The 13,792-nt window shown below is 43.5% G+C and overlaps 1 protein-coding gene across 3 annotated transcripts in view; it reads right to left on the bottom strand.

Annotated features, from left to right (window-relative positions):
- Atl2 (atlastin GTPase 2) overlaps positions 1-10,746 on the bottom strand; it is a 45,170-nt gene extending 34,424 nt beyond the window's left edge. For 2 of the 3 annotated variants that reach the window (XM_070025405.1, XM_070025404.1), the window contains exon 1: positions 10,532-10,746. In XM_070025405.1, coding sequence (XP_069881506.1) covers positions 10,532-10,649 — 118 coding nt within the window. In that variant the 5' untranslated portion in view covers positions 10,650-10,746. The remainder of the gene's footprint in view (positions 1-10,531) is intronic. The other variant, XM_070025406.1, reaches the window with a different exon arrangement.
- Positions 10,747-13,792: the final 3,046 nt, after the last annotated feature.

Genomic DNA, 13,792 nt, shown 5'->3' on the forward strand with positions numbered 1-13,792 from the left:
TTGAGTGGAAAAGCTAAGGGGCAATGCCCATGCCCTGAGTTCAAGCCCCAGTACCAGAACACAAAATAAAAAGCCTTTTAAGCATATTAAACAATTTGTCTCCTTTCTTCATTAAACTAATCAGGAAATAAAGAGTTGTTTTTCCTATAAGATTCACATCTTATTTTCTACTTGAAACCTTCCCTGTTTCCATAGTAACCAGCATTGATGTCACACAATTTTTCCTGCTCCCACTTTTAAGTGGGAACACTACACATAAAAATGCTTTTACATATTTATTGAAATAGATAAAGCAAAATGTAAAGCATATTATATATATATATATGAACTCAAATTTTTGCCAGAGCTTGCCCTCAAATATTCATCTATTCTTTATAGCATACCTGAATGTAAGTGTATTTTAAGATTTAAAAAAATAGAAGTTAACTGTAAGTATCTTGAACAAAATTTCAGTTTATGAAATCAACTTTACTGGCTAGTTAAGAGATCCCAGAATAAATAATTGTTAAAGTGCCTTTAAGGAACAAAGAAACTCAGAACAACTCTGTTTTATTGAAAGTCATCATGCTAGGGCTCTTCATTTTCTTCTAAAGAAGTCACAATTTATCCTCAAGTCAGGACTTAGAAAAGGTCCTGCATCTGTTCTTTATTATTTGGGCAGTAGTAAAAACGCATTTCCCCTCCCTGTGGTCCGAATATATACAGACTATACAAAAATGAAGCCATTTTTATTTTAATATTTTAGGTGAGTTGTTCTTATCATACAGGAGTTACAGCATGTGTCAGGAAGACAAATGCTTCCTTTTTTACTGAAACAAAAAGTAAAATAACTTTATTGGAGGATAGAAAATAAAATAAATTATGGGGTCCATTCAAAATGCCTCTTTTAGAGAAAAATAAAAAGTAAAACCACCTAATACTATGGATAGACCAATTAATAAATAAAATTCTCAGCCAGGGATGGTAGAACACATTTATAATCCAAGCTACTCGAAAGGTACAAATTGGGAGGACTGCAGTTGGAAGCCAGCCCAGGTGAAAAGTTAGCAAGACCCTATCTCCATAACTAAGATTGACACTGTGCTACCTGCATGTATCCCAGCTACACAGGCAGTATAGGTAGGAGGATTGCAGTAGGAAGATTGTGGCTCTGGTCAAAAACTCAAAAGACACTATCCAAAGCAAAAAAAGAGCTCTGGTCTAGTACCAGTGGCTCATGACTAATCCTAGCTACTCAGGAGGCTAAGATCTGAGGATCGCAGTTCAAAGCCAGCCCAGGCAGGAAAGTCCAAGGGACTCTTATCTCCAATTAACCACCAAAAAAAAAAAACAGAAGTGGCGCTGTGGCTCAAGTGGTAGAGCATTAGCCTTGAGCTGAAGAGCTCAGGGACCACACCCAGCCTAGAGTTCAAGCCCCTCATGACTGACCCCCCCCCAAAAAAATAAAAAATAGCGCTCTGAGCCAGGGCAAGTGGTTGAGCATCTGCCTAGCAGTACTCAGGAAACCCTGAGATCAAACATCAATACCACCAAAATGGAGGGAGAGGAGGGGGGAGAGGGAGAGGGAGAAAAGGGAGAGGGGTGGGGAAGAGGAAGGAGGGGAAGGAGGAAACAAAACAACAGAAATACACAGTACTGTTAGCACAGTACTTTTAGCAATGGAAGAAGGGGAAAAGAGAAAGCTACTGGGAAAACCTTTGAACTGGTAGAGAAACAATTATTTCTCTTTTTAAGAGGATTCAAAATTAACCAGGGAGAAGAGGAAGGCACTAGGAACATCTTTCAACTAGTACAGTAATAATTTAGTTCTCGTTTTAAAAAGATTCAAAACCAGCCAGGCACTGGTTGTAATCCTAGCTTGTAATCACAGTTCAAAGCCAACCCAGGCAGGAAAGTCAGGCAAGAAAGTCAGTGAGACTCTTATCTCCAGTTAACCACCAGAAAATCAGAAGTGGCATGGTGGCTCAAAGTGGTAGAGTGCTAGCTTGAGCAAAAAAGCTCAGAGACAGCACTCAGGCCCTGAGTTCAAGCCCCCACCACCAACCAAACAAACAAAAAAAGAATTCAAAACCAATATGGCAAAAATATGTACTAAGTCAACATAATTTTTGCCTATACTTTTTTCCTGTCATTTTTACAATTCTGAAATATATTAAAATTTCATTTTTGGCAGTACTGGGTTTGAATTATACAATGATTCTAACAAAACATTTTAAGTTGCCTCAGAATTTACCTCACAGGGAAGAGAACTTATATTCCTGCAATGACTCTAGGCCAAGCACTGTGAAATCCACTCAACAACCCTGTAACTGACCAATCATATCCACATTTCAGAGAAAGAAAATGTGGACATTCAAAAAAAGTTTCCAGGGTACCTCAGTGGTACAGTGCTTACCTTGCATGCATGAGGCCCTGGGTTCAATTCCTCAGCATCACATAAGAAAAAAAAAAAAAGAGAGAGAAAAAAGCCGGAAGTGGCTCTGTGGCTCAAGTGGTAGAGCGCTAGCCTCGAGCTGAAGAGCTGAGGGACAGCGCCCAGGCCCAGAGTTCAGGCCCCACGACTGGACCCAATAAAAAAAAAGTTTCCAAAACTTCAAGCTTCCACAAGTATAAAGTGCAGTACATGCATCAAAGTTTCTATCTTTATTTTAAAGTCACACTATTTCTTGAACTGTGATCCTCTAGACCTCTCCCTTCCAATTAGCTGTGATTATATGAGCCACTGTTACTCAAACAATATAAGCGCAACTAAAGGGTTTGATTTTGTTTGAGAAAGATGGGTCAACTAACGTCTGGTATTTGAGATTTCTAGTTCACTAACATTCCAAATGAAACTGGATTTTTGACAAAAACTAAAGTAGCCAAAGCAATTAAATGGACAGATATACATAAGCCTTCGTGAGGGGAGTAGAGACACAACAAACGGTTTGCTCCTAAATGGTCAACCCATCTATAATTATAGTGGGTCTACAACTACACTACAATGTCAGTACATAATTAGCCACAACCTCTTAGTAAAAACGTTGAGTCTTGTAGGCACCACAGTTTATGAACAAAGGTTGCTCAGAATACAGATTCTTGTACTCCACCTCCAGAGTTTAATTCAGCTTAGAGGATGGTGCCCATCTACACTTTAATAAGCAACCTACCAACAACCACCAAGGTAACTCTGTTGCACAGGGTGAAAGAACTGGAATTGGATCTTCATAAACCTTTATTCCTTCTACAAACAGTAAGTTAACATCTTCAACATAGTCTAGGAACTGGTTATTCAAAATAGTGAACAAAACCAAGTTTTAAATGCCCTTATGTGCATACACACTAAAGTCTGAGAAACAGAAAACATATATGTGTATTACATGTACTAGTGTTAGGTGCTACAAACTATTATCATCTGATTAAGAAAAATGGATCCAAGGATTGCCATTTAATTGAAGAACAATCAGGGAAACCTTCTCCAATAAGCAAATATTTAAGCAGAAAAAAATGAAACAAGGATATGTGGGAGAAGAGAAGGAACACTATTAGTAACGTTATCTTCAAAACAGCTTCCACACAAAATAACTTTTAAGTGTTACACTTTTTACTACAGAAAAGAGGAAAACACTCATGTAGAGTGCTTGCTCTGTGCTAATACCATGTACTCTCTTTACTCATCAAAATTACTTTGTGGGATAGTTATGAATTTCCTTGTGCACTAAAACCCATATTAAGCAATTGCAAGGACACACATTTTGTAAAAAACCAAGTAAGGGTATGAAGCTGGTCTTAGGGACTATCAAATTTATCAACTCCCAACTATGCTAAATTTCATCTTTATTACCAAAAGAGAACACTTGTTGAGTTAACTCAGATCTCAATTCCTCTGTGCTCAGGATTTCTATGTACCTGGAAAGAGTTACCAAAAATTTGTCTACATAAAAAGGGAGATTTTTTTTTCATCAAATTTTAACAAATGTTCCCATACAGCTATTTTTTCAAGACATATTTTCCTTGTGAAGTTTAATCATGTTCATACAGACAGAATCATTTTATTCTTTACAAACTTTCTGGAAAGGTAAGTTTTAAATTTCTGACTCTTAAAATGTAAGACAGAGTAAAAACGTATTTGCTCCTGGCTGGTACTGGTGGCTCATGCCTGTAATCCCACTTTCTCAGGAGGCTGAGATCTGCACACAGTCCAGAGCCAGAATGGACAGCAAAATCCATGAGACTCTCACCTCCAACTAAACACCAAAAAGCTAGAAGTGAAGTTGTGATAGAGTGCTAGCCTTCCGCAAAAAAAGCTCAGGGACAGCACCCAGGCCTGTAATTCAAGCCCTAGGACCGGGACCAATAACCAAACAAAAAACAAGCTGGAAGTAGAGACTTGAACAAAGATGATCAGGGACAACACCTAGTCCAACCTTTAACCCCAAAATTGGCACGCACACACACAAGCATATTTGTCCATATTTGGACAGATCTGAATATTCATTTCCAGATTGTTTCATATTCATTCATTTCAACAATGCTAAGTATACCTACCTAAGTATCACTACTCTGTTCTTCCTACTTGGTTTTTCTGGCTGGGTCAAATTTACTCTAGCAATACCTCAAGCTAATAATTAGAAAATAAAGCACCATTCTAGATACTATAGTACTAGATCCTAAAAGTACAATTCATTAGTAACAGTCTTACTCTCAAGATCCTAACAGAGTAGTGCAAGACAAAGTCCCGCAGATCTGTGTCTTGCTTCAACAGCGTTTGGACAGAACAGACCCGGGGACTCTTTCTCTTTTCCATCACCTACTGCCTTAGAATCTCCTCCTCTCTACTCACCAACCACCTCTGGCCCTTATCCTCTCGCCCTTCTCCTGCTTCCAGAGCTAATCCACATCGTTTTTTGTGGTTCTATTTCGACGACTAGCCATGATGTCCCAGATTCACCCTCAACTGCCTGGTCTATCTGCACCTGCGGGCTCCTACACCTGCCTCTCTGGCCATGTGGCCCTGAACAGCATGGACCACTTCTTCCCTGAGGTGGCCGAGAAGCCAAGAGGGCGCCTACCGACTCCTGAGGACGTACAGCCAGCATGGCGCCACGGCAGAGCGCTGTGGCAAAAAGCTTTCTCAAGATGAGCCGGGTAAAGGCTGGGAAGGTGGCTCAGTGGTAGAGCGCTTGCCTTGCATGCATGAGGCCCTGGGTTCGATTCCTCAGCACCACATAAGCAGAAAAAGCCGGAAGTGGCGCTGTGGCTCAAGTGGTAGAGCGCTAGCCTTGAGCTGAAGAGCTGAGGACAGCGCCCAGGCCCAGAGTTCAGGCCCCATGACCAGACCCCCCCCCCAAAAAAAAAGATGAGCCGGATAAAGCCGCAGAAGCCTGAAAGCCACCCTGGCCCTGGAGAAGAACCTGAACCAAGCCAATTTGGATCTTCATGCCTTGTGCTCTGTTCGCACGAACCCCATCTCTGTGACTTACTAGACGAAGAGATGAAGCCCATCAAGAAGATGGGAGACCACCTAACCAACCTCTACAGGCTGGCAGCCCCTCAGGCTGGGCAAGTATCTCTTTGAAGGTCTCACCTTCAAACACAGCTAGAAGACCCAAGGGTCCAGCAGCCTTTGAAGGCCATCTCTGCACAGGCTGAAATCAGAGTTTCTGCATGAGCCTCTCTCTCCAGCCACTGGGTACCTTCCTAACTAACAACCTCTGAGCCCTTCCCAAGCCTTGGACCAAATGGAAAATAAAGCTTTTTAAAAGAAAACAAAATCCTAACCCAAACATGTATAAAAGAATAGTGTACTAGATATTCCTTACAATGCTTCGTAATCCTAGCTACTCAGGAGGCTAAGATATGAGGACTAGGGTTCAAGGCTGGGGTAAGAAAGTCCACGAGACTCTTAAAAGACTACCATCAAACCTCAAGTGGAGCTGTGGCTCCAAGTGGTAGAGTGCTAGCCTTGAGCAAAAAAGCTCAGACAGTGCCCAGCCCCTAAGTTCAAGCTCCAGGACCACCAAAAAAAAAAAGTTACTCACATGCTGCTACCTTCAAACAAGAGTATCCTATACTTTGCTCCCAAGACCCACTCAACCTTCAGAGCCTGACAAAATCCACCCTACTTAATGATATTTGTCCAATAGTAATTCTGCATCTGAACTTGACTGAATAAACTTAATTCACAAATACAGTCTCTTTGATCTCTGTGAAAGTGTAGAATATGAATTAGGAATATTTACACTTTTCTATATAGGTATTTATTACAAATAACTGGAAAAAACCTGGTTTATAAGATGAACATTACAATGTCAAATGATAACATCATTCTTCCTCAATTACACTATGTTCACTCTCTATAATTAAAAAAAAACACTGAAGCTATAATCAAGTATTTTTCACAAAAAAAAAGGGATGAAATGTACTCAAGATCCTAGATATCCATAATTCTCCAACTATATATCAGTTAAAGTCAGAGTTACTAGTAATTTTAGTGTTCATCACAGAAATTCAAGTTGGATAGTTTTTATTAAGTTGGTAGGTTAGAAAGGGAGTCCCTCCCCTAGATTCTGATTATATTTGGCCAGAAGACAAAATTCAAGTCAGTCAAAAGTGCATATGTCAGTCAGGTGTCAGTGGCTCACACCTGTAATCCAAGCTACTTGGAGGCTGAGATCTGAGGACAAAGGTTCTAAGTCAGCCCAAGGAGGAAAGTCTATGAGACTTTTTTTTGTTTTTTATTTTTGTTTTTTTTGTCGGTCATGGAACCTGAACTCTGGGCCTGGGCGCTGTCCCTCAGCTCTTCAGCTTAAGGCCAGTGCTCTACCACTTGAGCCACAGCGCCACTTCCGGCTTTTTTCTTTTTGCTTATGTGGTGCTGAGGAATCGAACCCAGGGCCTCATGCATGCAAGGCAAGCACTCTACCACTGAGCCATCTTCCCAGCCCCTCTATGAGACTCTCCAATTAACCACCCAAAAAGGAGCTGTGGCTCAAGTGACACAACACTAGTCTTCTGCACTAAAACTCAGAGACAGCACCAGGCCCCAAGTTCAAGCCTCAAGATAAGCACCCCCCCCAAAAAATGCATTTATTGTCATTTAACAAATAGAGGACTATAAATAAATGTTTCATGTCTGAAATATTGTTTCTAGAGCTATCAGTTGCCCTTAATATCAATTATTGTATAGCCTTTTTTCCAAGTGAAGGGGACTACTTAAGTATACACATTTTTAAAAAATTCAATCCACAATGTTTGTAACAATCAAACACACAGAAGTATATTTACCAATAACTTAAAAATTCATTTGTAAAACAACTATTCTAGCTTCATAGTTCTGAAAACGGATACACTATCTCTTCCTCTTCCTACTTTAAAATTTCCCAGTCCAAATGAGGGTTTAGATCAGTGGTAGAGTTCTTACTTAGCAATGCAATGCAAGACCCTGGATTCCATTCCTACACCAAAAAGTAAAAATAACAAGTCCCAGTCCCCTTTCTCTTTCCTGTCTTTACCTTCCCTCATTAGTATGATTTCAAACTTCACTTATTCAACCCAGCCTTATCTATAGTCTTCTCTAATTATATGTGATTAAGTCCAATGAAGGAGGGAATAGTTAGAATGCCTCAGTAGTTTCTGTGACTGAGAGAAACAACCTTCATACTCTGACGCAATTTCCTTACAGTAAGTAAGGCTTTAAGAAATAAAATGAAGACAAGATGTTGAAAATGCTTTATTAATTGCCAAATATTATCCTATTGTCATTATATAGTCAAGAAAGTGAGTGAGATTCTTGTCTTCAATTAACTAACAAAAAGCCACAAGTGAAGCTGTGGCTCAAATGGTAGAGTGCCTGCCCTGAGAGGAAAAAGCTGAGGAAAAAGCCGCCATCAATTCAAGCCCCAAGACCAGCACCACCCCCAAAAAAAAAGGTAATTTCTACTCCTATCCCTATTAATTCTGGCTTTTAACTCTAGAAGCCTGCCAAGCAACTTTGCTCACAAACCTGTGTCAAACAGATCCCAAATGACCATAACCATGTTTTCAAACTAAATGTTACAATTTGAAAAATGTATTTTGAACTTCAGTATCATCAAACTAGTTGACAGTCTTCCAAGTAAATTAGTAGCTGCCTACTACCAAATGTGGAAAAAGTATAATTTTGAAGAAAGTGTAACAATTTTAAGGAAGTTATTTTTATAGTGAATATTCAACTTTATCCTAAAGTTACAAGAGAACCACATGCACGTACAAAAAAAAAAAAAAAAACTAATGTACTCCTACATGTATTCCACTTAAGGCTATAATCTCATTTTCATTCATGGTTTATTTTCTCTGTACTAAATATCTCTCTGCTATACTATAGCTCCTTCTCCCCAAGAAGTTCATAAAATTTCAAAAGCTCCTTACTAAATATCTACAAAGTCATATCTACAAAATGCCATCAACCTAGAAAGTTTATAAGACTTAATGAATGCTCACTTGCTTTGTAAAGATACTACATGCCTTAAGAGTAACCATTTCTCTTAAGAAAAGCAAAGCCCATTCCTAAAACTTAACTATAATGTCGCTTGACTCATCCCAACTCAGCTCTTCAACTCATTTCTCCAGTGGGTATAGAGGGAGATGAGTTTCTACAGTCAAAAACAGATGAGTCCAGAATCATTCGCAGCCTGCTTGTTCTTACCTTGGACACAAATCCTACTACACCTCTATCTAGTTTTTAATACAGTAAATTCTAAAGCAGAACAAATTAACAAGGCAAGACCTGTTTTAGGAAGTCGTTTGATAGTAATGGCTATCGAGTGAACTTTTCCATTTACCACCACTTAAAAACAAAGGAGTGGGGGAGGCAAAATCTGTAAGAACAGACAAGAACATTTAATAAACGGTGGGTCCTTTATCAAGAGTCTCAAGAGCATGTCCATTCAATGTACTACCACACAAAAGTGATAACCACACTGTATCGAAATGTGTGCTTTTCCTAATAAGTACATAAAATCCTTCTGAAATTACATCTAACATGGTAAACACACAAATACACACCCTCCCCTAGGACCTAAAAGAACTCAATTAGTCCACACATATTCCAAAGCAACTAATTACTTGAGAAATTCAACGAGCATAGATCTAAGCATAGCATTGCCTCTCCTGTTAGTACTTTTTTCCTATCGAATGCCACCACTGTAAACAGGTCTGTCAATTGCAGGAGCTGGCAGGCAATAATACCATAAGCTTTATTCCCAATTCTTTTTCCCCTTAGGAAAAAATCCAGTTTGTTGTTGTTGTTTGTCGCCTCTGACACCATAAATGGTGAAGTATATTCTAATTAAATTGTTCTGCCACATAGTTACCTTGTGGTAACTATTTAATCACAATGTCTTCATCCACTGGAAGAAAAAAAAGAGAGAGAGAGAGAGAAAAAGCTTCGACCACTGGAAAATAGAAATCTAACACCGCAAAGCCCTATTTAAGTACACTTAGTCTGCCCTTACCCGGGCTGCACCTACCGACCTAACCCGTAGGCTTTGACTATTTATAAGCTTTTCAAAAACTTCGCCTTTAAGTAGCATCGAAATTCCCACTCAGGAGCTCCTGCGTTTAATGAAACGACAAGATCAAATGTTAGACTCCTAAAAATAGGGGTGCTGTGAGTGAGAGAAACACGCACACACACACCCCACCGAGCTGCCAACGCAACTGCGTCGCCCTCGGGGGTGGCGGGGCGCCCCGCACGCGTACAGTAAGGAGCCTCGCGGGGAGCGAGACCGGGGAACGGGCATCAGGTGACTCCACGCCGCTGGCACTTTCGCTGTGACCCGAGTGGACTCGTCGTCACCCTGGGCTCCGAACCCCCCCCACACACACACACCCCATCCCCAGGCCCTGGCAACTCCAGCCCCCCGCAACGCGAGCGGAGGGAGGGGCTCGGGTGTCCGCGGAGCTCGGGAGCGCGAGCCCGGGGCACGGCCCCGGCCTGCGGACTGCGGCTCGCTCCGAGGGCCTTGTGGGCCAGCTCTCCGACCGGGCAGCGCGGCGTCCGCACTTCCCGCGTCCGCCTCGGCGGCGGGGCCCGTCACCCCGCCCCGGCGGCCCCTCCTTCGCCGTCCGCGCGGAGCCCCGATCGCGGCGGACTGACCGCCGGGTGGCCGGCCGCGCCCGAGCTCGCCGGCACGGAGCGGCACCCCCGGCGACCTCCGCGCGTCCCGGCCGGCCCGCGGCCCCGGCTCACGGCCGCCCCCCTGGGGCCGGGGCGGCCACGGCGGCGGCCACGCGGCGGCCAGCGGGCAGGGGGCCGGGCCCGGCCGGGTTCGCCCGGCAGCGGCGGGAGCCGCGGCCCCGGAGCCGCCGGCTCGGGCCGCGCCAGGTGGAGCCCGGGGCGCGGTTGGGGCTAGGCCCGGCGGGAGGACGCGGCGACGGGAGAAGAACCGAGTCCGCCGCGGGTTGGACCCCGCTGCCCGCGGCCAGTGCCCGCAAGCCCGCAGCCCGAGCGGCGGCGGCGGCGGCCTCCACCCCGCCCGGGCCCCGCGGCCTCCGCCCGGCCGGCCCGTACCTAGGGAGGTCGTGGACGAGACGTGGTTAACCCCGTCGCTCGAGTCGCTGGTCCGCCGCCGGTGCCTCAGCCCCTGGTGCGGCTGCTGCTTTCGCGCTGCCTCGTCCCCCTCCGCCATCTTGTACCGATTTAAAATTAACTCCCCACTGACGTCAAACGCCGCCGCCGCTTTATCAACCTCCCGGGAGCCCGCAGGGCGGCCGGCGGGTCCTAGCGCTGCCCTGCGCGCCGCGCCCCGCCCACCGGGGCCGGGCCACGCCCCGAGCCACGCCCCCCGCGCTCCGCCTCCGCCTCGGCCGCGGGCTGGCGAGGGTTTCCCGGGCCTCGCCCTCGAGGGAGGGATCAGGCAGGCTCCCCCTCGCCGGGTCCCCCACACCTCCCTGGCCTCGGTACCACACCCCTTTTCGGCTCGACTGGTTTGTACAAACGAAGAAAGCGTCTCGGGAGGACGAAATCCCGCCTTCCTAACGCAGTTGCCCAGTTCCCCGCTGGCGCCCTCGCCCCGCACCTTTTTCCTTCTCTCGGTCTTACCCCGCGTCCTCCTCCCGCAGCCGCGCCCCCTTCGCCCCCCGCCCCCCGCCAGCTGTTGCTCGTGCCCTGCTTCTCCTCCTGATCTTGTCTCTCCCTGCACAAATGCCGAAAGTCCCCCTCCCACCACTACCCTAGGAATGTTTGCCGAGCTCCGGATCTGTTTAGGAGACCCCTTCGCTGCTTCTGAACCGTGGACATCATACCCTCGGCCTCTGGCTCCCAGCGCCCGGGCGGAAAGCACGGAGATCAGAAAATGAATTGTAACCGGTCCTCTGTGCTGAACCCAGTGACACCCTGTGGGAAGTTCAAGTCAAAATTAACAATCAATGTCGCCCTGTAGAGGCATCTGTGAAACGTGGTCCCCATTCTCTGGCATTTGTACCACACCCTGAGCTGCATTTGAAAAGTTCCTTTTCCTGGTAAAGAAAGGTGTCCACGTATCCAAATGGCTGTCTTGTCCAGGTGGTCTTGTAAATCTGAAGTTCACAGGGCCTTTCATCCTCTAGAAAGGCATTGGCATGAAGCTTATATCGTCCAAGAGGGGCTTCGGTTGAACTGTTTGGGGCATTGTTTAATCCCCTGCCTTCAGGGAGTTTCTTCGAGACAACTCCCCGCTCAGGCTAATCAGCTATTTGCTTAATAATAGTGCTCCTTTCATAACCTCGCAGTTGACATCTATTTAACATTGGCCAGCTCACTTTATACAAAGTATCATTTTAGGCACGAAAGATGCAAAACTGAGTATGTTTGCCTTCAGAGACAGCTTTTGTTTAGAACCGACAGTTAATGTAGCACTAACCATGCTTCTCAAGGGGCCCCAGGAGAATTGAGGTCATTCCCAAGGCTCCAATGCTGACCAGTGGTTTCTTTTTATTATTGTTGTTGTCGTTGTAAAGGTGCTGTACAGAGGAGTTACAGCCGCAGAAGTCAGGTAATGTGCACATTTTTGAACGTCTCACCCCTTCACTTTATCCCAGTTTTTCCCTCCCATCCCCACCAACAAGTTGTTTAGTTCACAACTGGTTTTGTAACCAGTGTCTTCTCTATTATCAGACATTGGTAATAGCATAGGCTATTTTTATAGTGCCCCAGACAGATACACAGTTCCTGACTAGAAAAAGTATAGGGAAAATAAATGGAAGCAGTCAATGGTAATCACTGAGTCTCAAACCAAGCTATCAAATGTTACTCCATTTCCCACACTAACCATCTCTCTTCCATCTCTTATCATAGTGAAATCTCAGCTTTATTCCAGACTTTCTCTCTCATCTCTCCTGCCCTCAACATCCCGAAAGTCCCATATGAAGTTGATTCTGACATCTCAGTCTCTCTCCAGCATCTAGACCAGTGCCTGGAACATGGCAGAGCTTCAGTACATACCTGTGGAACAAACAAATGAGTAAATAAACCAGTAAGTAGGTTGCAATCCTAATTCTACCACTGATCCATCCAATACTTCTAAACTTTCAGATTCTTGTTTTGTACAACTAACAGTATTCTTTTTTTCTTTCTTTTTTTTTTCTTTTGCCTGTCATGGGGCTTGAACTCAAGGCCTGGGAACTGTTTCTGTGCTTCTTTTGCTCAAAGCTAGTACTCTACCACTTGAGTCACAGCGCCATTTCAGGCTTCTTTCTGTTTATGTGGTACTGAGGAATTGAACCCAGGCCTTCATGCATGCTAGGCAAGCACTGTATCACTTAGCCACATTCCCAACCCAACTAACAGTATTCTCAAGAAATCAAAGTTTGAGAAGAGTTCCTAAACAGTTAATGTTCTGTGGATGCTTACTGTTGTAGGCACTAGTCTACACTCGATTTTACTTATTAGGTGAGAAAGGTGGATTAAAATGGCAGTAAGAAACCACTTCTTACCCATCCATTTAGCAAAAAGTCAAAAGTTTGTGATTATACTGTGTTGGCTGAGATGTGGAAGAATGTTATGCTTAAGGTACTTATTGCTAGTGAGAATGAATGTTTTTATATGTTTAACCCCTGTGGATAGGAGCTTGCAACATAGCCATCAAACCTACTTTGCTTTTACGTCAGCCTACATTTACTCCAAAGATACAACTAAATAAATAAATAACAATGTTTTGTCAAAAAATGTGGTGCGTATATGCACAAGGAAATTCATTGCCATATTACTTGCAAAATATTAGAAGCTATCTAAATGACCAAATACTGGTGATTGGTTGAACTTTCATAAATACTCATGGATGGAGCACATTGTAATTGTTATTAAAGAAAAAAGGTTGATCTCAATGGATTTATATATTCTGAAGTAAAAAAGTGAAATGCAAAAGATCGTATTTAAAATTTTTTGAAAGCTCATATTTATCAGGCTACCTTTGATATGAAAGAGGAAATGGTAATAATGAATTCCAGAAGTTTAAATAGAAAACAATTGAGTTCCAAGGGCAGAAGGAATATAGTATGGAGTCACACTTCTCTGAGTGTCCCTTTGTGGGATAACATTAACTCCTGCAAATATTTTCTCTGTGATCAAAATAAAGTGAAACCAAATTAAATGAGTGTTTTCAACAGTATTTAAAAATAATATAACCATTCTGAAAAGGAAAAAAGCCAACTAAACCAAGTAATTTAGAAATATTATATTGGACAAATAAGTATTTCTCAATATTGTTCACAGTCAGAGAAGAACAGCAAAAATAAGCTAGTTTAAATTCTTTATGGTACACTTGTTAGTATAGAACTATGTGCAAAGCAATTC

The sequence above is a fragment of the Dipodomys merriami genome, unplaced genomic scaffold, assembly GCF_024711535.1.
Source record: "Dipodomys merriami isolate MVZ:Mamm:240054 unplaced genomic scaffold, mDipMer1.0.p SCAF_17, whole genome shotgun sequence".
In the NCBI taxonomy this organism is placed as follows: Eukaryota; Metazoa; Chordata; class Mammalia; order Rodentia; family Heteromyidae; genus Dipodomys; species Dipodomys merriami.